This window comes from Pavona decussata, unplaced genomic scaffold (genome assembly GCF_977016875.1).
Source record: "Pavona decussata unplaced genomic scaffold, jaPavDecu1.1 SCAFFOLD_249, whole genome shotgun sequence".
NCBI classification, from domain to species: domain Eukaryota; kingdom Metazoa; phylum Cnidaria; class Anthozoa; order Scleractinia; family Agariciidae; genus Pavona; species Pavona decussata.
The window spans coordinates 485,806-510,335 of NW_028145653.1; the positions used below are offsets into that span (position 1 = coordinate 485,806).

At 40.0% G+C, this 24,530-nt stretch overlaps 4 protein-coding genes across 4 annotated transcripts; 2 read left to right on the forward strand and 2 right to left on the reverse strand.

The window, feature by feature from the left end:
• Positions 1-3,486: 3,486 nt before the first annotated feature.
• LOC146457059 (uncharacterized) lies at positions 3,487-5,078 on the reverse strand. Its single transcript, XM_085092431.1, has 3 exons — positions 4,936-5,078; positions 4,182-4,396; positions 3,487-3,823 (listed from the first exon to the last, which is right to left on the reverse strand). The coding sequence occupies exons 2-3, from the start codon at positions 4,367-4,369 to the stop codon at positions 3,502-3,504; spliced, it is 510 nt and encodes a 169-aa protein (XP_084948557.1). The 5' UTR covers positions 4,370-4,396; positions 4,936-5,078; the 3' UTR covers positions 3,487-3,501.
• A 4,112-nt stretch (positions 5,079-9,190) lies between these two features.
• Positions 9,191-12,726, reverse strand: LOC146457060 (uncharacterized). The gene is made up of 3 exons (XM_085092434.1): positions 12,587-12,726; positions 11,152-11,881; positions 9,191-9,705 (listed from the first exon to the last, which is right to left on the reverse strand). The coding sequence occupies exons 2-3, from the start codon at positions 11,355-11,357 to the stop codon at positions 9,498-9,500; spliced, it is 414 nt and encodes a 137-aa protein (XP_084948560.1). The 5' UTR covers positions 11,358-11,881; positions 12,587-12,726; the 3' UTR covers positions 9,191-9,497.
• Positions 11,599-14,619, forward strand: LOC146457061 (uncharacterized). The gene is made up of 3 exons (XM_085092440.1): positions 11,599-11,887; positions 12,595-13,349; positions 13,780-14,619. Exons 1-3 carry the CDS (start codon positions 11,599-11,601, stop codon positions 14,617-14,619), a joined length of 1,884 nt encoding a protein of 627 aa, XP_084948566.1.
• A 3,884-nt stretch (positions 14,620-18,503) lies between these two features.
• On the forward strand, positions 18,504-22,765 carry LOC146457062 (uncharacterized). The gene has a single exon (XM_085092432.1). The coding sequence runs from the start codon at positions 18,747-18,749 to the stop codon at positions 20,775-20,777; it is 2,031 nt and encodes a 676-aa protein (XP_084948558.1). The 5' UTR covers positions 18,504-18,746; the 3' UTR covers positions 20,778-22,765.
• Positions 22,766-24,530: the final 1,765 nt, after the last annotated feature.

Here is a 24,530-nt window from a genome sequence, read left to right on the forward strand (position 1 = left end):
GATGAACGTCTAACCTGCAAGCATGACATCAGCTTTATATGTAAACAAATGACATTGCAGAAGTGAACTCCATTTCTCTACACGCAGAAAAGGGTTAGAACATACAAAAAACTCGCTTGTAAACAGACAAAGTCTTAACGGATTGTTCCTGTTACATATCTTGCTGACTTTGTGAATATTGCATACACCCTATTTTTTTTTAAATCGGACTTTCCACCGCAAGCTTGTCGTGGTACATCCTCAACACAGAAAACTTGGGCTGAAGCCCAATATACTGACTGATACTGGAAGAATGAATTTGTAGGGACTAAGCTAGGATTCTAACTCATTCTGCAAAACTGATCTTATTTATGAAATGAAATGATGCTTATTTCATAAACATTGGGAAGTAAAATTCCCCAAAAAGCCATGAAGAGAGTCAATTCGTGTACAGAATCACCGCTACTTTTGAGGAGTTGGGAGTTTAACGTTAAGATTATTCCTGAACAGTCACACTTTAAGCTTACACTTTGATCAAACTGAATAAAACACCCCGACAGCCGTGTATTTTCTAGACAATTGTACCCTCGATAACTCGATAACTGTTTTCAATTTCCCTTCAAGGTTCGAGTTTTCTCGGGAGTAGACTGTAGCTACATACGTTAAATATCGGTTCGCGAACCGCCCACGTGCTTATAAGCTAGCGCAAGTCACTAATTGAATCAGCACTCAGATTTCAGATTTCAGATTTCATTCGCAAGGAAAGTTCGAGTTCTGGGCAAGCAACTGCAAAGCCGAGCCTAGAGTCGGTGAGCCTTAAAAAAAAAGTTTCTGTTTAGCGATCGCTAAACATCGCCACAGCATAGAGAGATGTAAGTTTATACAAATGAGCTTTGAATTCGCTTACCGCACCCCAGTTTGTCCACAAGGGAGATATTATACTGCCCGACTTCGACCTTCATTCGCTGCAAGAAAAGAAATTCTGGGCTTCGTGACAGCAGTGGCGTGTCTTCTGACGAACAAGGGCTTCATCTTGCTTTGGGATGGCTTAATAAACCGCCAGAGAAGGCTCACAAGCAGCCCAGATGCAAATGTCAACATGGCGCGACCTGACAACATCGGACTAGCGTCCAGCTCGCGCTCGGCCCCCTGAAATCCAAGATGGCGGCAAGATCCCTCTGAGGGTGAAATTTTGACCCGAGTTTAGCCTTTCAAACGGTGGATTCTAGCAGATTCCGTGAGGCTCGAACCGTATAAAGTGGAGATGCCTAACCCAGACAGCTGTGCAGGTGACTTTAGCGAAGGTAAATTGTGTTGTGGTTAGGGTTAGGGTTCCATCCAAAGAGCAAATTAACTCGAAATTTTCCGGGCCCGATGTATGAGTTTCGTATCTTTGTAAATGCTTAAATTTTTAGCCGATCACATGAGTGGAATTATAACGAATTTATTTAAAATTTAGCATTGAAAGCAAACAAAAATTGAGACGAATAAAGCGTATGGTATTTGACCGCAATGAAAATCTCTATTCCCATTTCCCCGACCCCACGGGTTTGTGAAAAATTGGAAACCAGTTCGGCATAGAATCAGCCAGCGAAATAAATACCTCATTTTCAATCTGGGAGCCTCGACAGACACTCAGAGACTGGAATACTTCGTTCATCTCAGTTTGAAAATGAGGTTCTTTTATTTCAGACGATAGATGTGACAATATATATATTCCAACACCACGCGTTTGTCTCCTCCAAATCAGTTTATTTAAAAACGACACTGGCCTTAAGTACACGCTTGCTCGCCTCGGGAAAAAAAAAAAAAAAAACAAACAAAACCAAAAAAAAAAAAAAAAAACCAGAGAGACCGAAAACTGCAATTGGCATAGCGAGCATCCTAAAAACTGAATCGACAGTTCAAACATTAAATAGCATTTTCCCCTGCAAAAGCCATCAAGGATTGTCAATTTCTTTTTTTTTTTTTCTTTCAGTCCTCTTCAGGATGAACCTGCTTGTGTACGGTCCTCGGACTTGTCAGCATGCGATAGGAGTGCGTCCTGCCCTTGGCGGCTTTGACGGACACGGGAACAAGGCAGTCCAGGGATTCTGACCAGCATGTACCATCCAAATGTAAGCTGTAAAGATTGCCACCGTCCGACTTAAACCACAGCAGGGCTGCCATCCTGTCAGGAACAAAGGCTTGTATGCGCGCTAGCAGAATCCTGGGATGTTGAAGGGTACTTTCCGCCTCGACCACTGCAACAAAGTCGCCGACCTTGATGACGTCATCACCCTGGTCAACAGCCGCGGCTGTCGATTGTTCTCCTTCCTCTGCTGCCTTCCTGGCTAAGGACACAGCCATCGTATTTTTCTCCACCGCGGTTCGTTTGTCGTAGGTGTTCTGGGCCATCTCTCTGGAATGGCGGAGTGCCTTCGCGAGGCTGTCTTTCATTTGCTCCGTGCAGTCACTGCGGAGAAAAATTAATGTTGTCAATTATAAAGCTCACTGGGAAAGAAAGAAAACAAACTGGAAATGGTCGACTTTTACGTAACTGGAACTTCCCTGTTGTACTGATTGATTGATTGATTGATTGATTGATTGATTGATTGATTGATTGATTGTTCGATTGGTTGGCTTATTGATTGATTGATTCATTCATTCATTGATTCTAAGCCAAGGCGTAGAAAGTTTGTTTCCTGCAGAACTTCAGTTTAACTTCAAGTCTTGGTTGTCCAAGACGCTTACTAATGCTTACTAATGGGCGAAATAAATCCAGGGTTTCGTAGTTCAAAAAAGTAAGCTGTGACCAGTGGTCTAATTACCTGCGGTTGTATGCCCATGTGATGAAAGCTGATCGCAGCGAATTGATGCTGACAGCACAACCAGTTAGTTTGAGGAACATGCCTTTGATGTGCTGTGAGAAGGCAGCGCTTGTGAATGGGCGGCCATTTGCATTCTGCAATAGAGAAAGCGAAAGATATTTTAGCCCCATGACAAAGGGAAATAGCTGTAAAAGATCAAATGAAATGAGTTTGACATTTTGTGGGTGGCGATCTCTTGTTTTTGGAAAATAACGTTTCATCCGAACAGTGGCCTTAAGGCCTTAATTGAAAGATTATAAAAGCAAAGGATTTGCCACTCACCACAAGAAGAATGCCAGTATCCTCCTCACCACTACAAAGTTCAGCTCGGTGAATCTTGACGTAGTCGTGCACCAACTTTGCTAGTTCACTTCCAGCCTAGGGAGAGAGTCGGACTTATTTTTAGTTCCAAATATTTTTTAGTCAGAATGTGATCATGTGAGTTTTTATTGTAAATAAAAATAGCATTAACTTTGACTTTCATTGTGCATGGAAGTTTGTTTTTTTTTTAATTTGATTTTTTTTTTCTCAATCTACAGGGCCCCACTAAATATCACTTTCGTGGTGTGGGCTCCCTGTATAAATATTGTTGTTGTTATTATTATTATTATTATTCTATTTTTTACGTGTAAATAGCAATTTGCTTGAAATATGTTAAGGAAATTATTTAGCATTAAATTATTGTCATTGTTACCTCCAGTTCCATTTGCTCGTGACCATTAAACTTCCAAGTTTTGTAGAGTTGAAGGTGTAAAGTAATGGCCCCAGAAGAGTGCAGCAGGATGACATTGCGATTTCGGTGATTGGCTTTTATGAATGGTCCATCGAGGTCCTGCAGAATTTCTAGGGTGCGTATCTCCAGCCCACGTGACGGAGGTATATGGCAGTACAGACTCAGCAACACCAGGTCCATTGCTTCTTTGGCTTTTGGTCTCCTTAGACGGGTTGCCTCAAAAATTCCCCGCTGAGTGGCGCAGGCCTCTAGAACGCCTTCCCTGGGAAATATAAAATCATAGCAGTTATTTAATATACCTGCCAAGACCTTTTGGTTCTCAGTCATAGGGCTTCTTGTGAACCTTAGTTTAAAAACAAAATTAAAAGCAATTTCCCCCCCACCCCTCCCCCTCTCCGTTGTTAATTTTCGGTAAAAATTCTCTTTTTTTTTTTTTTAATTTTAATTCAATTTTATTTAATTTCAATTTTATTTAATTGTTTATTTATTTATTTATTTCTTTTTTTTGTCACTGTTTGAAACAGACCGGTTGCTTTGAAAGGAAATCAAAAATAAATAAATATTAAAAAAAAAAAAAAAAAATTAAATTTTAGGAGCTTATCGTTGTATTCATTACTCACCACGGGAGCCAGCGGTTTAATGCTGACAACTCTTCTTTAGTCTTCGGCCTGTCTAATTCACCCTGGCGTTGAAGCAAGGTCGCCTGCTTTCGAAGCTGTTTTATCAAGCTCACACCTTCGTAGTCCGGCGCTCGATCACGGTGGATAAATTTCAGCGGATACAAGATAGAAGTCGCATGATTCGCCATCGTGGCTGAGCTGAGTCCACGAGCATCCTAGGACGCAAATGCAAAACTTAAAATTTCTACAGATCAAAACAGTCGAAAGTGCCTACAATACAAAGCAGGGAGCTTTTTTTTTTAATCTCAGAATAATGCATAATTAAGTCCAACTTAACGCCTAAAAAGGTCCAATCCCTCTGTTCGAAGGCCCCACCCATAACGAACTCGGTCAGGTATGCGCTCTCGCAAAACTAGCAACCTTGTGCAGTCGCAAATCAGAACGGCATGTGGGAAATAAAACTAGCTCAGAGACCGTACAGTAAGTATTGCGAATTGCACCATTTCGGAGTACTAAATTTCATAACATTATTGGCAAGATATATGTTGAACGCTGGAACTGGCCACTTGTGCAAAGATGCGCTTTTTAATTTTACGGCAAAGTACTCAATTCTAAGGATTTCTTTTTACGTCTGAGGAGAAGACTTCAGATTTGGTTTCAGAGTGTGGACACGCCGGCGGAATTTCCCCGATCAACACGGTCACAGAAAGGTGTTTCACCGCGACTTAACTTATCAGAAGAGAGAGAGACTCACCCGCAAGTAATCCAAATAACGCTCGATTAGAGAAGCATCTTCAAATATTTCGGGCTTGATAGAGCGTCCTTCATTCCTTGAAAATCCCAGGAAACCTGCAGTTTGAATAGACAAAAAGAATTCAGGTTTAGCGCAATGTGCTTGACGTATTCAACCAGAAGATACATATAGGCTCCAAAAAAACAAGCGTCGTAAACTTTCATTACACTGAGGAATACTTACAACAAACGCGTTCCTCCACTTTCAGGTACGTTGTTTCTGCTAAGAACTGTCCGTGCCGCTTGAGAGAGTGTTGCTTTGTGAAAAACGAACGCACTCGTTTCAGAAATTGACGCATATTGTCGCTCAGCTGCGAAGCCTTAAGCGCATAGGCCTTCGTGCAAGAGGCCTGAGGTTGCTGGATCCTTGGTCGCTTGACGGCCGAGCAGTCATCTGCTGAATGTTCATCACTGGAGATTTCAACGACCTCTTCAGGTGGTTCGTCCTTGACGACAGCAGTTGGGCTCGGTGAAACCGGTGTTTCGTTGTCGCTGGAAACAGGTGTCTGTTCGTCTGGCTCCGTCGGCGTGAGGTGGGGTGCGTCCAGATAAGCTGACGAAATCACTAAATTTGATCCCTGGTGTTCCTCGTCTTCTGAATCGCTAGTATAATCGTATTCTACTACTTGGACGAACGGCTCCATGTTTAAATCTTCGACCTGTGGTTGATGGTTGAAATTAAAGGTGAGAAAATTTAGGGACGCTACTGAGGCTTAGACGCGTACCATCGCTCACTCTGATTGGATGCCGCACTGAGCACTGTGATTGGTCGATAGCGGTTCCGTTGAGCTAGTCTCAACCTCCAAAAAGTACAATGAGTTATTTTTAAGAAATGGACAACAAACTTTAAGTTTAAACCGAGACATTTTTCGATCGTTCAACGATCATTCTCAGTTGTGAATTCGTAATTCGCGTAAGGTCATGACTGGCGGAGTAGAAAACGCATGGAGGTTTTATACCGACAGAGAATGAATATTTCGAAACTGATAAGGCGTTTAGTTCAAGAATTGGCGTAGGCGCCCTTAATTTTTTCATAAATTTTACGCCCGTGAAAATATCCGATCTGCCTTTATTGTAACTCAACAGCTATAAAACGCATGGAGAAGATTTAAATATTGCTAAATTTGAAAAACGATGTACTGTGTATTAAAATAAAAACGCGGAGCATACAGTATATATTTACTGAGATATGGACCTATTAAACTAACAGAACAGGGGCACTCAAACGGATCGTTTTTTTACATTTCTTACGTTTTGAGGTTACGAATTATATTATTACGTTTGGAAGTTATATTTCTTACGTTTGAGGGTTACAAATCCTTACGTTTGGGGGGTTAGATTTCTTACTTTCGGTGAAGTATCTTTTCGGAAGGCCCTTAATCCCCTACAGTTTTCTAAAGGGAATTTTCACCTCGAACTTTCGTGATATGGGAAATTTAAGGCCTGGCCCCAGTTGTTCAAAGGCCGGATAACTTTATCCAGTGGATAAGTCACTATCCGACGGTTTCAATCTGTGCAAAGATTTCAGTATTTCATCGTGTACAAGCGAATATGCACACCCTAACCACAGTCTAGTTTAGGAGTGTACGAAAACCTTGGACAACGTTTAACGTGAAGTATATTTTCAGGCCCGTAGCAAGGCTAAAATAACTAGGGGGGCCGAGCAAAATGGTTAAACAAAACTACTCTCCCCGCCTCCCGGCCCGTCACCCCAAAAAAGAGACAGATTAGGGAGTTTAAGATACAACGAGACATAAAAAAGCGGTAGATTTAGTAAGCAAATCAATAACTTTGCACCTGCGTCACACCTTTTGGTACATTTCTTTGCCGTTTATTTTTACGCGGACTAATGACCACGTGAAATTTAATTTCACGTTTGAAGGAGGACGTATACAAACGAGGACAAATTTTTCTTTCTCTTTTTCAATTTGGAATCGGGCAGTGAGAATCCGACTGCAGGAAAATTTTGCTCTTGAGAGGACATATTTGTGTGGCTTTTGACAACGCGGGAATACTAAATTGTTATAAACTAAGGGCATTTATGTTGCTATCAATGAGCGGATGTCTTAAAAAACAAGTAGTTTATTTCAACAGCTTTCACGGTTTGATATTGGTTGATTTCGATCAATTTTGGTTCTTATTTCCGATTTACAAGGTAGGAGCGCCTTCGTTACCGTTGTATATAAAAACAAACTGTTAGCGAAAGAAACTAACAGGTAGTAAACAAATTATTGAAGGTTGTGAAAAGGCACTTGCAGCATCAGAGTTCAAGACTGATTGATCAGTGCACATTAATCTGTTTTAATTATCCTTTTTTGGCACATTGTTTATTAACTTCCAAAAATTCCCTTGCTACGGGCCTGATTTTAGACCCCGAATAGTGCCTTGTCCAGCGGATAAAGTTATCCGGCCTTTGAACAACTGGGGCCTGGTGTTTTCGGATTGACAAAATGTCGGTACCGAAAAAAGGTCAGCTAAGAATTTCGGAAAGGGAATAAGACCTAAGGTTTTCGGGAATTTCAAAGGAAAGGAGGTTAAAAGGAGGTTGTAGGAATAATAATAATAATAATAATAATAATAACGCTCTTATTAAAATACGCTCTTTGGCACGTTCGCTTGAAAATTAAAAAAACCTAAGGTTTTCGGGAATTTCAAAGGAAAAGAGGTTAAAAGGAGGTTGTAGGAATAATAATAATAATAATAATAATAATAATAATAATAATAATAATAATAATAATAATAATAATAATAATAATAATAATAATAATAACGCTCTTATTAAAATACGCTCTTTGGCACGTTCGCTTGAAAATTAAAAAAGAATTTGTCTTTGAAAGACTGTTCTAAAAGGGTCCGTTCCTTGATACCCTGGAAAAGAAGTCTCTTGTTTTCGTAGTTTGTTCTTACGAGTGGACGACGGAAATCATTCTTTGTCCGTCTTTTATAGGTATGAAATGATTTCACGTTCAGGGAAGTATATTTTCCAGTGTTTCGAAAAGCACGGCCTTTTTTTCTTCAGGGTATGTGGAATGAAGTGACCGCGTTTTTAATCTTTGCTAGGATATTTTCTGCCAACTGTAGACAGTTGTTTGTCCCCTCTCCAACGCTAGCCTGCCAGCAAGCTCTTTTGGGGGTGGGGGGCGGGAGGAGGAAAGCTTTCTCCCTCCCGCCCACCACCCCCAAGGGAGCTTGCTCGCAGGCTACTTCAACGCGCGCTGGTGGTAATGAACACGCCCCAGTTGTTCAAAGGCCGGATAACTTTATCCGCTAGATAAGGCACTATTCAGGGTCTAAAATATACTTCACGTTAACGCTTAACGCTGTCCAAGGTTTTCGTACACTCCCTAACTTAACTGTGGTTAGAGTGTACATATTGGCTTGTACAAGAGGAAATACTGAAATCTTTGCGCAGATTGAAACTGTGGGATAGTGACTTATCCACAGGATAAAGTTATCCGGCCTTTGAACAACTGGAGCCAGTTATTTACCGAAGTGGGGGTAAATAGTGATGAATCGCAGCTTGGTAAATATTCATCACATTCACCGACACTTGAGCTGAATAATCGTTTTGGTACGAAAGTGAATGCGCGATTAACACTACGGCAAAGGCTGGATAACTATAACGCGCGCCCGTGGTAATGAACAGTTATTTACCGAAGTGGAGGTGAATAGTGATGAATCGCAGTTCGGTAAATATCCATCAAATTCACCGACACTTGAGGTGAATAATCGTTTTGGTACAAAAGTGAATGCACGGTTGAATAAATGCTACGGATAAACACAATAACTATTGCAAATTATAACTAGAAATTTTTAAATCTCGAGCGCCACGCAGTGAGCGATTTCTTATTGTACAAAGTTCCGTCTTGTACAAAGTTCCGTCTCGCTTTCCTGCAGACAAATAAAACTTTTGGAGATAATTGTAAATGAGCGTGAAGTTTCTATTTTAGGCTTGCTTTAGTTACAGTTAAGGAATTAAACGTCTGGTCGCGCAGATCTTAGCGAGAAGGCACAAATCTTTGCGTGCCAAAGACGCCGCCGGAAGTCAACAAGCACTTCCGGCTGTCAAACACCACATTGTTAGAAACAAGATTCTGCGCTTCAACAATGGGGAATCTTCCCTATTTGGTAATGTTTTTTTTAAAGCATCGGAAGAGAACATTTCAAAACTTCAGTCTATTTTTCGCTTTGGCAATTAAATTTTTCGCAATCGTATGTCACAATTCAATTCGATTCAATTTTATTTACACTTATTACGACTGAATACAATATATTTTACAGAATGTGAACCAGCCACATGTAAACATTGTAATTTATTTTTAGCGCAGTCGACTGATTTACCGAATATGGCTAACTTATTTACGCAAGCAAATTTCCCCTTTACGTCAATTTCCTAACTTAGTTCGATGACGACATTTTATTTTATTTCCCCTTTACGTCAATTTCCTAACTTAGTTCGATGACGACATTTTATTTTATAATAAAGGCAAGCTCCTTCAGTTTGTGTGCTCAGTTCAGTCAATTCTAAGTAACCGTAGTAGTTTCCGTCTTAATTTTACGCAGTATAAACTTCATGGCTCCGAAGAGGAGTGCACGGCTCGCTGGCCTTTCAACTTCCGAAGCGTCCACTCGTATACAACAGCGCCGTAGACTAGCTGCTAGCTTTTTAGACGGTGAATCATCTGAAGTGGGTGTAGGAGCCACTAGGTGGGTTGTGTTTACTGCGTGTAACCTAAAAAAGTTTAAGTTTCAAGTTAATTATTTCAGCCAGCTAGGAAGACCAGTCTCGCGACCTTCATCAGTTACAAGTTCTCAAGTTTCACAAACGATACGCTATTGATCATTGAATGTAAACAGCGCTATATAAATATTTTTTTCTCGCGTAGGACTGATGAAGATGAATCTGATGAAGATGAATCTCAAGAAAGGTGAGCTCTCAGATGTTCTTTTATTAAAAAAAAAATATATTTCTGCTGATTTTTGCTAAGTAAGCGACTCCACCCTAACCCCGCCCCCCTCACTTACTGCCAAGTGCGTTAGTGTAATGACTGACAATTACCACATTTTTTTAATTTCAACACTTGGTGTACAATGTACAGTGTGTTTGTTCTTTGGAGAGCGTGTGCAAAGCTAAAAATATCTGAGTTGAGTTTTCTAGACTCACTGTCATGTCTACCTTAGATATTTAGCCAACCACCCCCTCCCCCTACCCATAAGGGGGACTGGCTAATTCTGCTGATTAACACTCCCACCCCCTGCCTCAGCAGAGGTGAGCCAGACAAATCATAGTAATACTTAAAAATGTGAACCAACTTTTGAAAGACATGTATGGCAGTCAGTCATGAGAATGAACATTTTGATCACGGGTTAAAGAGCAAGATGAAAACCTTGTTAACTTTAGATCATACACCCAATGCACTAATGACTGACATTTAAATATTCTTTTGTCTGCATTCAAATTAGCCTCACTAGCCTCGATCTTGAGTTCAAATATCAAAAGAATATTTTACCTAGTTCAAGGCCAGTGAGGCTAATTTGAATGCAAACAAAAGAATATCAAAATGTCAGCCATTTTTGCATTGGGTCTGTGGACTAGTCAACTTTCGTGCAGGCTGTAATATGCTTAAATGTTGCCCTTTTCTGTCAAAACCAGTACACAGAAATAGGTAATTCATCAGTGACTTTGCTTTATAATTTTAGCTGAAATGGATTACTGAAAAGAAGAGGTATTCACTATCGCTTGTCACTTTCCTGTTTGTGAATTACCAGAGACTGATTATGGTTTAAAAGTTCTTAGTTGGAAAAAAACCACAATATTATTTCTTTGCGGTGAGTGTTCAAAAATTTGTACATCAAAGCAAAATCACTGACAAAGTGTAGATTGCGTAGTTAAAGAAATATGAGACAAGTTACAGTCAAAAAACAATCCGTCGCAAGTGACAGGTATTTCTGAGAGGGAAATGAACATTTCTCTGGAAATCATTCCCAAAAAGACACATTAACTGAAAAAAACAAATTATTGAAATACTTGGAAAACAATACTTAATGCTTTAATGCAAAGAAAAATTCATAACTTTATACTGTCAATAAATTGGCCAAATTTCTGAGGGGGAGGGTTGAAATCCCATTGAGGACATGCAAATATTATTTCAAAACTCTGTTCATATTTCAAAAATACCTGTCACGCATGAGAGATTGACTGTGATATAATCCCATCTTTATCACTGGGTGATAAAAGCACATTTCTACCCGCAGTTTCATTGATGACTCATCTCCCCAGAGGGGAAATGAACCCGGCTTCCATGCTGCTGTTGACAATCGCCACGAAGAAGAGGCGGGTCCATCTGGTGAGAACCTTGACGTTTTGCCGGAGAGAGCTGGCATAGAACCTTTCTTTCCAGCCGGTCTGGCAGAATCCGCAGAACAGCCAACAGACTTCAACTTTGAACTTTTTTTATTCGACACCCTGAAATTATCACGTGGTTTATTTCCGGAAGATCAAGAAAGTTCAGTAGAATTTAGGACCCTGCAGGAATGTCAGGATTACTGTCAACGATTTGTAGAAGGCAGAGTAGAGTGGTTAGACCAACAGACGACACCACACCCTGCTGACGAGTCGCAACAAATGCTGCAGGAGCTGAACAAAGTCACCATGTTCCGTCATACTGGAAAACCACTTTGTGAGAGAATGACAACAGGCAATGCGACGTTGGATTACCGCTTGGGAGATCTACGTCTCGATATTTTTGGAAACGTGATGTGTCTGACCGCCCCATCTTGGAGTGATATATCTGCCCAGTTCATGCACGGTTACCCTAAGCGTCTGATCAGAGAATCCCATCGTGGTGTGGTACCAGGGAACATGATTATCGCTTCACGGATATCCAATCAGGCGATCCGAAGTTTATCTACAGGTAAAAATTAACATGAGTATTAATAATTAAAATTAAAATCACAATTTGTATATCTTTTATTGTCATGACCTTAGGGGCTGAATAAGCCTTGATATTACAAGGAGAAATTTGATGCTGATCACTGTTAAGGAAAAATGCACCGTTCAACCATGTAATGTTGTACAATGTAAAATTTAAGGAATAATAATAATAATAATAATAATAATAATAACAACAACAACAATGTGTCAATAACAAAATGATTGGTTCTTAACAGCCCATATTTATAGCTTAATTTTGCTACGTAACTCCAAAACTGTCCGATTTGACCTGTCCGGTTACTAGAAGCTTGTAATTGGACAGGTCAAATCGGACAGCTAAAGAACCAATGACAATCAACTAGCAAATGCCACCAGCCAATGAAATTTCACTACATGGCACATGATAACCAATCAAAATCAATGAAAAAATTGTGACCAGGTAAGCTGTCCAGCTTCAACTGGAAAAGAAAAATGGAGGAAACTAACTGGTCCAGTGACTCCTATTCAGACAATTTTTCTTTAGACTTTGACAGCTTGTTTGATACAATTGATTGGGCATATTCCAAGACTGAGATTGCTCGGCCGATTTGAAGTTACTCGCCCAATTACTCCCTGAATCGTACTCCACTCAGTCCTATTACCATTACTAATAATAATTCATATTAAGTCAACTTCTTACCTTCGAAGGTGACATTGCTGCATTTGTCTCACGGAAAATGGTTGAGGGTCTCGGCTTAACCACAGCAGAATTGATGCTTGCCCGTACTACAGCAATCCGATATGCAGGGAAACGCGATAAGCCTGCTCGATTGGTCGACCTGATGGCAAGATTTGGACTGGACTTTCTAACAATAACACCACTGAGTAGGGAAAACATTCAAGGCCTTAGGAGTAGTAGTTCAGCACACTGGAATGAACTGCTGACATCTGCCCCACAGGAAGATTCTGGAGAGTCTGAAAGCAGCTCGGATGAATCAGCAGAACTGTCGGTGTCATGGGACACACGCGATGAGACCGGAGATTTTATGCCCGGACCGGATGTTAGTGGTCATGAAAAGGCAGTCAGGACGCACATTGCCAATATGCTTTTATTGTACGTGTCCAGAAGTTCTGAAACCACTGAAGAAAGAGAACAGGAAGTGGCCGCAGCAGAGCGAAGACCCAGTGGAAGTTCAGGTCTCCACCGAAGGAAACGAACTGTACCTAGACGCGTTGTTGCACCAAGTACTTCCCAAGCCAGCAGCTCCACAAGTTCCAGACAGGAACCCCAGGTAGCCTCACAAGCTCAGCAAGGAGAAAGCCAGGAAGTTTCCACTGTTAGCCCCAGAGATACGCTCTTAGCTTTCCCAGGAATTGCAGGTACTCGCATACCAAATGAAGCATCGCTGAACAGGCTGCAACAGTTTCTGCAAGAGAACCAGCCCTGCAGTGTCCAGAATCAGGTAAGAGTACGACACGATATTTTGAAATTTGAACAGGCTGTTTTAAAATCAACATGTCAGTTTTGAACATTGTAGTTGACAGTTAATTGTTGTCTACATTACAACAAAGTGTTTCAAAAATAATTTTCCCAAGAACTTGGAATTTGGATCATTTTAGGGACAGATTTTTCTAGAAATCTTCAAGATTCCATTCAAAGAAGAATTCAGATGTTCTGCACTGTAACCAAAATACAATTTTTTGTCTTATTCTTATGGTGGAGTGTCACTTAAAATAAAATTACTTCAGTGAAACTTTGCATTGTGAGAAAAAGACAATAAATTGCTCATTGAAAACCTAATTTTCTGTGTGATGGTAAAGAGTGCAACGTCACAGTGCATTCCAAAATTGATTCTATGTGTTAATTGCATTGCTGTCTGTTGTTTTTTCTAGGTTGACGTCAGCTCAGCAGCAGTAGACTTGAACGTGGAATCAGCTCGAAGTGCATACCAGGGCTTGCGTACAACAACAGTGAATGGTGGCGTGCAAGAAATATGGCAGGCTTGTAAAGCTAACTGCATGTGCCTGGGTGAGGCCATAACTGCTTCCAGCCAAGGCCCAGAGCCTGACGAAAACTGCGTGTATCGTGTCGTGGATGAGGAAGGCGGAAGCGTTTCCACAGTGAGCAGCAGTTGCAGAAATGCGGATTGTCGCGTTTGCCTTTTAATGAACAAACTGGACAAACCTACACTAATCGCACTTGGCATGAAGCGAAATGAACGTCTGACTGCCATGTTACAGCTGAGCCCTTTCATAGCACATCAGTTGAACTCGGGCGAGGTTCCAGAAGACCGCAGGAAAGTACTTGTTCAGGCATTCTGCGAATTACTGAGTTGTTCAACGACCAGACTCCGAAATGTGGCCAATGTCGGTTTCCTGGTTATGCTGTGCCCACACCTGCTATTCCTTAATCTTGAACGAGGGTGGGGTAATGTCTGGTCCAATTTGTCGAAAGTGGCGACAGCAGTTGGTTACCATGGAGACCGCCGAAGCCAACTTGCAGCTTTGGTTTTCATGCGGCGTAGGTGCGTTCCAGATGGTAACAGATGGCTGTGGTTTCTGCAGACAGATAATCGTGAAGAGGAAAGAGAGGTCAACGAAGCAATCTTTGGGTCCGCTGAAGCTGAACCAGCCGCAGCGTCAGTTGAACCAGCGTCAGTTGAACCAGCGTCAGTTGAACCAGCTTCAGTTGAACCAGCGTCAGTTGAAGGAGCAGCCTCGGCTGTAAGTTAAAATGAAGTGCAAAAATTATTAAGAGCAGCTAGGCATGATGTGAACACTAAGACAATGAACAGCTAGTTGTAATCAGCCCGTGAAGCCCTAAGTTCTCTAATCAGTAGTTTTACTGTAAGGAAGTAAGGAGAATTTTTTGTTTGATGTTGTAATAATAATAATAATAATAATTGTTTGACAAAGGCAGAGCTTTGAGCAAGATGGAATTTGCTGTAGATATATATTTTGAAAGAAAGTTGTGTCAGAGTTTGCATGAGCTGGCGTTTCCAGGGGTTTAGTCGTTGACATTCGGCAAACTGTCTGCATTTGAGGCCAGAGCTGGGTCTTGGCTGGCGCGCGTAGTTCATTGGTGTCTGCCTGCCCGTTGACGGAGGCTTTCTTGATAAAGTATTGACTTATAGAGCAAGTTGGAAGTAAGGCAAATATCCCAAACAAAAGAAAAGATGTGGGTTTTGGGTCTCTTAAACAGGAGTGACCTGGTCCGAGCTGTGCTTGAGCATTGACCAAGACTGAATACATTTCTAACCGATAATTGGATAATGTTTTGACTTTAGAGACAAAGCAATTTAGAAGTTTTGTAGGTGGAAAGACGGTTGCTTTTTGTTTTGTTGTTGTTTTTTTTATCAAAGAGAAGATGAAATCACTTACACTTGACATTTTGTAGCTCAAGTTGAGTATCAGAGTCGTATCGGTTGTCCTTACAGATAATAATAATAATAATAATAATTAGTATTATTATTATTCATTGTTGTCTTGGATTCTAAGTGCTGTCTTTAAGTCCATACTACCAACTAGCATGATTGTTATTGTTGCATAAGCAAGTTAAAAATATTCTAACCAGACTTTTAGGGCGATAATAATTTAGGGCAACAAGGTTGCTGCATTTGATTGTTGTGCAGGATAGTTTTAGCTGCAGGTAGGATTAATTTACCACCAAGTCTGTTGTGTGCCCTTTTGTAATTTCAAAGATCAACTATAATAATTATGGCAAATAGAAAAGCCTAACCGTAAATATTTCTAACCGCTGGGGCTTAGAAAGCAGGCTTGAGAAAAATACTATAATATTATTGTACTATAATTGTAGTGGGATTTTCATAATAAAAAAGGAGATTTTGTTGTTGATAATAATTTGTAGACAGAGTCTTTTTTCTGCACAAAAAACACATCTTATTTTGAGAGAGTTGGGGTTTGCAGGGGTTTAGCAGCTGGCATTCGGCAAACTGTCAGCACAAGAGCCCGAAGCTGAGGCTTTGCTTGCGCGCGGCATCTAGTGTTGAATGCGGCCTGCGTATTGAAGGAAGCTTTGTTGATTAAGTAGTGACTTGATTTACAGAATCTGAAACATTTGAAGGCCACAATAGCGAGAAAATCTGAGCGGCTTTTGCTAACTAGTCAAGTGAGATAGTCTTTCAGCGGTCAAAACAAACTGAACCATCTGATAAGTGTTGCCAAGCGTTTGATAGTGCAAAAGAGGATCTTAAATGAACTAGGAAATTGTAAAATGAAGTTTAACAAAATAATATTGGTCCTAGTCTGCTGACCCTGCTGTAAATTCTTCTTTCCGCTCATTTCTCACTAGTAACAATAACACAGTGCTTTAAAATTCTTCATAATTCCGCCAAGCTTAATTTCCACCGACCACAAGTTAGAACTTACATAGGCAAATTTACTTTCAAGTACTCTGCTTCTGTCATATGGGAAACTGTCCCCATGGCATTGAAAAGAACAAAAAAATTTAAAACAGGTTCAAGGCCCGCCTGATGTCTTGTCAATCAAAAACTACAGGTTCTGTCTAATGATCCAATATAATAGTATGTACTGTAACTATCTAATTATTGTATCTGTCTATTATTGATTGATTGATTGATTTTTTTTTTTTTTTTGGTTTTGTTCTCCTTTCATTCAGGTTGTCCTGTTTAGATTTCTTCGGTATCTCTCTAACAAACCTTAATTTCACACAAATGTAATTCTGTCTATTAATATACACCACTAAAAGATCGTAAGAATCAACATGTCAATTGAGAAAAAGCACAAATAAAGATTATTATTATTGTTATTATTATTACCAAATTGACAAGTGTAAATACCTAATCGAAATCGCTCGTGCGCTTGAGTAAGAAATGAGAGATCATTGCGATTGACTTGAAAAAAGCCTTCCATACTGTTAATCTGCACCCATGTTAGTCGATAAATTAAATTATTACGGTTTCCGCAGAATTATCCATCAGTGGTTTTTCTCCTATTTATCAAATTGTACACAAACTACTGACATTAGCTAGCAGACTACAACATGTAAATTGTGTTGTATCTCAAGGCTCTGTTCTGGGACCACTTCTCCTCCTGCTCTACATAAATGACATTCAAAAATGCTGTTTTTGCTCACTAGAATTTATGCCAAAAAAACTAATTGATCGCACTATCTTTAAATCTAGACAGAAAAAACTTGGCCAAGCTAATCGGACCAAATTCGCAGGTCTCTACGTCGATGAACGTCTAACCTGCAAGCATGACATCAGCTTTATATGTAAACAAATGACATTGCAGAAGTGAACTCCATTTCTCTACACGCAGAAAAGGGTTAGAACATACAAAAAACTCGCTTGTAAACAGACAAAGTCTTAACGGATTGTTCCTGTTACATATCTTGCTGACTTTGTGAATATTGCATACACCCTATTTTTTTTTAAATCGGACTTTCCACCGCAAGCTTGTCGTGGTACATCCTCAACACAGAAAACTTGGGCTGAAGCCCAATATACTGACTGATACTGGAAGAATGAATTTGTAGGGACTAAGCTAGGATTCTAACTCATTCTGCAAAACTGATCTTATTTATGAAATGAAATGATGCTTATTTCATAAACATTGGGAAGTAAAATTCCCCAAAAAGCCATGAAGAGAGTCAATTCGTGTACAGAATCACCGCTACTTTTGAGGAGTTGGGAGTTTAACGTTAAGATTATTCCTGAACAGTCACACTTTAAGCTTACACTTTGATCAAACTGAATAAAACACCCCGACAGCCGTGTATTTTCTAGACAATTGTACCCTCGATAACTCGATAACTGTTTTCAATTTCCCTTCAAGGTTCGAGTTTTCTCGGGAGTAGACTGTAGCTACATACGTTAAATATCGGTTCGCGAACCGCCCACGTGCTTATAAGCTAGCGCAAGTCACTAATTGAATCAGCACTCAGATTTCAGATTTCAGATTTCATTCGCAAGGAAAGTTCGAGTTCTGGGCAAGCAACTGCAAAGCCGAGCCTAGAGTCGGTGAGCCTTAAAAAAAAAGTTTCTGTTTAGCGATCGCTAAACATCGCCACAGCATAGAGAGATGTAAGTTTATACAAATGAGCTTTGAATTCGCTTACCGCACCCCAGTTTGTCCACAAGGGAGATATTATACTGCCCGACTTCGACCTTCATTCGCTGCAAGAAAAGAAATTCTGGGCTTCGTGACAGCAGTGGCGTGTCTTCTGACGAACAAGGGCTTCATCTTGCTTTGGGATGGCTTAATAAACCGCCAGAGAAGGCTCACAAGCAGCCCAGATGCAAATGTCAACATGGCGCGACCTGACAACATCGGACTAGCGTCCAGCTCGCGCTCGGCCCCCTGAAATCCAAGATGGCGGCAAGATCCCTCTGAGGGTGAAATTTTGACCCGAGTTTAGCCTTTCAAACGGTGGATTCTAGCAGATTCCGTGAGGCTCGAACCGTATAAAGTGGAGATGCCTAACCCAGACAGCTGTGCAGGTGACTTTAGCGAAGGTAAATTGTGTTGTGGTTAGGGTTAGGGTTAGGGTTAGGTTAGGGTTAGGGTTAGGGTTAGGGTTAGGGAGAGGACCCGTCCGGCCGAATTCATTTCTTTTTTAAAGGAATCTAAGGAAGGATCCTTCTTTGGGTGTGTTAGTCTGCGTGTATTCTTAAGTTGCTTTCTTTCTTTTTTCTCTTTTGCAGCAAGATTGATTGGTTCATGTAATAATTTTCAAGTATATAAAGACTGGTAAGGAGGCCTTTCTCAGATTGTCAACGAAACAGATTGCCGGCTACGTGGACAGGAGTCAATATAATTTTTTTTTGCATGTTATAGTTTAGCTTGCTATTTTGGGTGGAACTTTGATTGGCGAAATGGCTGTTCAGTTTGGCAATCTCAATGCAATAAGACGAGGAAAAGAATTGTTTTACTGTTTTTCCGAGGTCAAAAGCAAACTGTTTTTTAGTGTAGCGGAAGATCATTTATGTAATACACTGAATTTTCTGCAAATACAGACTTTAGTCTGTACAGAAGACGAGAACCGTTTTTTCTCCAGTCACCTTCCACCTCAAAATGGCCCTTTTAGATTAATAAGTGAACACAATTTATTACGTCTTCAAAGTAGCTATAGATTTCTATCGCATTTTTTGCAAACCTTTGAACCCCAAGTTCCTACTGTAACGGGCGACGTTTCAACAGGTTTTTCTCCGATAAAATCTCAAATACCTTGGAATTTTCAAAGTGAATTTGATCATACGCAAAATAACTGTTTAGACGACCAACCAGGGCCTTCCTCCAAAAATGACGATCTTGAAAGCGATGGCAGACACCTTGTGAATGTGGGTAGTAAACTGATTGGTTCTTCCGTAGAACCCGTCAGTGATGATGTAGTAACACAAGAAGCCTCTGACTCCTCTTGCAATGAAAGCAAAAAAGTTGCTTCCCTAAGTAGCGAGGAAATGTCACCCGAGCTCCTTTCAGACATCAAAGAAATACGAAGGTTTTATTCTTGCGAACTCAATTGTGACCGTGAAGGCAGTGCGTTGCAAAATGTGACTATTGACAAAATGATTGAAAGACTTTCTCGATTCATGTGGTATTTAAAAAACGTGAAAAAAGTCGATCCAAAATTTTCTTACTGTGCCGATGCGCAGATAATACAACAATTCTCAAATTACATGATGGATTCGCGTTCTGTAAAGGCAATAACTTGCAGTCGTTATATTTCCGCCTTCCTTAACGTGTTGAAAGTGCCATCAGTATCTAGTCAGATCAAAGATTGGACTGATTCAGTAGACAAAGTGAGGGCCATACAGAGACAGCTAGAACGCCTAGCACGGCGAGATAAAGTAGACGATTTGGCAAAAAAGCCTGCACTGGAAAAAGTGGTTTATAGCGAACTTTTAGAACTTTGCCGTGAATTAAAATGGGAAGTAAGCGAGAAAACTGGGTTGGACCAGGCAAGAAGTTGCATGAACTTATGTCTCCTACTGCTTTACTGTTCAGCTAACCCCGGGCGAGTTAAAGAATACATATCTTTGCGCATTTATGGCGGCCAAAACAGCGATGAGTGTAAGAATCAAAATTTTCTTTGCTTTAATCAAGACGGAACCACCATCTTGTATGAGGATGCTTACAAAACAAGACTCACTTATGGACCGAACAGAACAGATCTAACACCATTGACTTTTCTCACTAATTATTTGAAGATTTACTCCACTAAAATGAGAAACTTGCTTTTGGGGGGTAAAGAACATGATTTTTTGTTCGTCAATTCAAGAGGCGACCCCTTCACTCATGCTTCGTATACAAATTACGTGTCTTCGCTTTTCGAAAAATATTTTTCAATGAAGTTAACCACGGTCGATTTAAGAAAAGCAGTCGTAAATCATTTTTTGACTTTGCCCGGAAGTAACGATCCTGCGCTGAGAGAATCGTTTGCAACTTTAATGAAGCATTCCGTAAGGACGCAAAAGCGATTTTACGACGAACGTCCCTTGGCTCAGAAGAAAAGTAAGGCGCTAGATATGTTAAGCTCGACGGTTTCTCGAAGCCTTGACGAAGACGGTGTACTTATCTTGAGCGATGAAGACGAGGAAGGAAACATAGAATATCTTCCCATACCTGGCGATTTTGTTGCTTTAGTAGCGTCGAATTCTACTGAAAAATGTCCTGAAGTGTTCATTGGCAAAGTTTTAAGGTTATCGGAAGACCACAAAACAGCCTATCTAGCTGAGTATTCGGAGACTGAACCAGCAAAATTTAAACTCAATGCCGGTAAGAGTTTTAAAGAAGCTGTAAATGCATTGATTTATCCTATCGACCTCGTATACTTGCACTCTAACGGAATCTACGAGCTAAGAACACCGAAAATTGACATACATCGCCAAGTTCATAAGCAGTAAATGTTTTACAATGACTGAATAAGTTGAATAGTTTCTTGTGAGCGAAGTGTAAAGTACCTTTTTTGAATGTGGCAGGTAATCTATACCAAACAAGTTCATGGCTGAGATGACATATTGCGGCGAAGACCAAATGCTGTCACAAGTACTTAAAGAAATTGACCTCATCCCACAACTGTTCTTCGCGTTCATCGTCAGCAATGACAGAACAGTAATTTCCTTGAGTTCCGAAAGCTATTCTCGTTCAATTTCAACGAATTACTTGTCCTTCGCTAGTGATTTTTTCTCCGCGTTTCTTCGCAATAGCACTACATTTCGCATATGTAGCGTTTGCTTAAAACCGCACGGCCAAAATCAACTTTGTCTACCGAACAACTTCGATAAAGATTCTTTAGATTTACTTTTCAATATTTTGCAGTGGAATGTATGTGGCCCCCTATCTTTTTCTGAAAGTGACCTCGTATCTCTCGTACGGTTATGCGGTTTTTTACTTATAAGAACTGACATACTACACGCGTTTCTAGTTCAGTTGTTACCAGTCCGCGAAGTGAAGTTCTCAGAAAGTGGGCCAATATTTGTATATGAACTCTACAGAAACGGCTTTATGAAAATAGCCAAATTTTATTCGCAAGGTGTTTACCATCCAGACTTTTATAGCGTTTTACAAACCTGCACCAGTTATCGACAAGTCAAACGCAAGCTCCACAGCTTTCAACGCTTCGACAAGTTTGCGCGAAGGGACAAATTTCCGTCGGGAAGGTTCAGATTTTCGATTTGGGATGATAGCGACATTTAATATCCGTTCAAGCTGATATAAAGTGCTACTCAGCTAATATAAAGTTCAGCAAGGCAAAGTAAATAGCTTTATTGTGTCTTTTCGGGCGAGGGAAAGTTTTCCGAGTATTCTGTTTTGGCCTAAACCTTTTTGTAGGAAGTTTGTTTGGAAAACTTTTCGCCGCTCTTACATTTTCTCCTATTAGCAAGATGAAGTTTTTCGATTGTTACCGAGATGTTTTGGTATCCGTCCTGTAGCGTTGGAAACTTCAGCTTGAAAATAATGTATGTATGGCTAAATGAAAAGCGCCTGTGTAATTTCCTCTTCTTTTACTGCCGGATTATCATGGCCCGCCTCGATTAGCACTGCTATCTGCGGAGCCAGGGGATTAAGGATTTATTGACAAATAATAAAATATCGTTGTTGTTGCGCGATATATCTGCCTTTGACACTTATTTGTGTTGGTTTGTTCAGTGTTGCAAACAAAGCGTGATAGGTTTTCCGTTGTTCGTTTGGTCTACAAAGATTTTCTAGGTGTTCTGTTAATTTGTTGTAGACAGATTGTTTGAAAAATATTTAGCCACCTTAGTATAATCTTTCCTACTAGCAAGGTGAATTTTCCAATTGTTACAGGGATGTTTGTTACCCGTCCTGTGCGGTCGGAAACTTCAGCTTACTTTTAAGCATAGTATGATTTGATTTGTTGGAATGGGAAATGTTAACGTTCAACAGACGTGTTGCATAATTTGAAAGGTATAAGCATGTGAACAACTCAAGTTTCATTAAACGTTACTGTTTTGGTATATTTGATTGTTTTTTTTAATTTGATTGACCAATCCCCCCTTGGGGCTTTTCAGGGTCAATGTAGCCGCCTCTCACCCCACCCACCCAGACCAATGACGGCTTTAATCAGATAGACCATGACACCGAAATCCACGCCCTACTCTTTACGAACAGTGCCAAGGGTTCTTTAACTTCCCACAGATTATTATTAGGAACAAGTGTTGTGAGACGGGACGTACGGTTTACCGTCCTTATCCGAGAAGACTAGAAAGTCTAACAATTTGCAGATGTCATTACAAAGGCAACACTTTCCCCTCAGTCATTTAAGGACCCTGAGTGTTGGTCCAGCCGGGGTTTGAACCCAAGGCATACGTTCTGCGCATCGCGAGATACTCAGGTTTCCTATGGGTGGTGCCTACTAATGCAGGAATATTTTTGCGCGGTTTAAAAGTATACGGATAAAGCAGAACTTACCAAATGCTTTTGGTATCTCAAAATATAAAAAAAAAAGGGGGGGGGGGGGGGGTTAATCATGCATTTCTCAGAGATAATGAAGCTTCAATTTAGAAAAGAATCCCATACATAGGTTATTTTGGTTTAAGCCTATCTCCACCCAGTAGGCGACAGCTATCGAGCAAACACGAAAAAGAGAGAAGTGAGTGAGAGAAGCACAAGTTTGTGTATTGTAGAACAAACAGCGGCTTAACGTTTTTCCGTTAGCCGTAAACGCGAAGCTGAATCTCTCTATTAATGCTCAAATATCTCTGAAAAATGCGTGGTTACCCACAATTTTCTTTTTGGATCCCAATAGCCCTTGATAAGATCTGCTTTTCCCGCGAAGTCATAAACTGCACAAAAATACTTCGGTATTAGTAGGCATCGTCCTTAAACTATATTATTTACCATTGTCTTTAATATCCTTTTAATAAAACCTTGACAACCTCTCCCTCTATCTTTTGTCGTGTTAGGTGGGTGAGTGGGTGGATGGCGGGGGGGGGGGGGGAGGGAGGGGCTGTTTGTGCCAAGTTTTTTCTCAACCAGCTTAATCGAATTGTGTTTTAAAAAATCGGCCATCGGTAAGAGAGTTTATTTGTTTTAAAAATGCTGATTAAATGTCTCACTACCAAAAAGCATGATGTCATTTAAAAATAAAGAAGTTCATCGCAGGGCACCCAACGAGGGTTTGCTCCTAAATACATTGAAAACACTTTTTATCCAGAGTACTTTTAGATAACTAGAATTGCATTCTCAGCATCTGTTCCGGAATTCTAGGGGAACTTACGTCTTTTCGAAATTAAGAGAGATTCAGTACTCTTTTCCCGAAAATTTTAGAACACTTTCCTAACATTTTTAGCCGTCTTCAAGTAATAGAAAATTGGAGACATATATTTTGAACAGATATTTTGCAGAAGACAGTGGTTGGGTGCCCCTGTAGACTGTGAAAAGAAAGCTCGAAGATTTTCAAGCTTGTAATAAGGATTTAGAACCCTTGACATACTGAGATACTCCGAGTATCTGTGAAATTATGTATTGTTTACTCGAAAGACTAGCTGTTTCCTTTACAAATTAACAATTGAAATAGCTTAGAAAAAAAAAAAATGAAAAGGAACCAGGCAGTATTTACTTTATTCAAGTGACATTGCTGATAACAGAAAAAAATAGTTTCTGTGTGTCTGGCAAGAACGTAACAATTCATTTTTTTCACTCAGTCTGTGCAATAGCTAACTGGTCTCTTTATGTACAATATTTTCCAGGAATAATTTAAAAATTAGGTTGAATAAGGAAGTTATTTCAAGAGAAACAAGAAGAAGCAATTTTATATAACTACCTGCAGTTATAATTAAATTAATTATATTAATATTATATTAATATTTATTAAATTATAGCCATATAATAGATAAAAGACAAGATAGTGAGCTATTATCTTGTTTTTTTTATTAGTTTTAATGTAGGGCTCCTATTCATAACAGAGGTATTCTAAAGGGATTACCCTAGTTAAATAAAGGTTTACTACTTGCAGGTGAAAATTCAAAATCTTTATTATTTCATGCTCTGAACAGAGCTTTTCAACATAAAATATCAATGCAGACGCAAAAGGAGACCATATATACATGTATAGTTCAGTAGACCTACTCATCATATCTCAAGACTTACATGTGAAGCCATAAGCTGTATATTTCATTCTATCTGTCATTCAC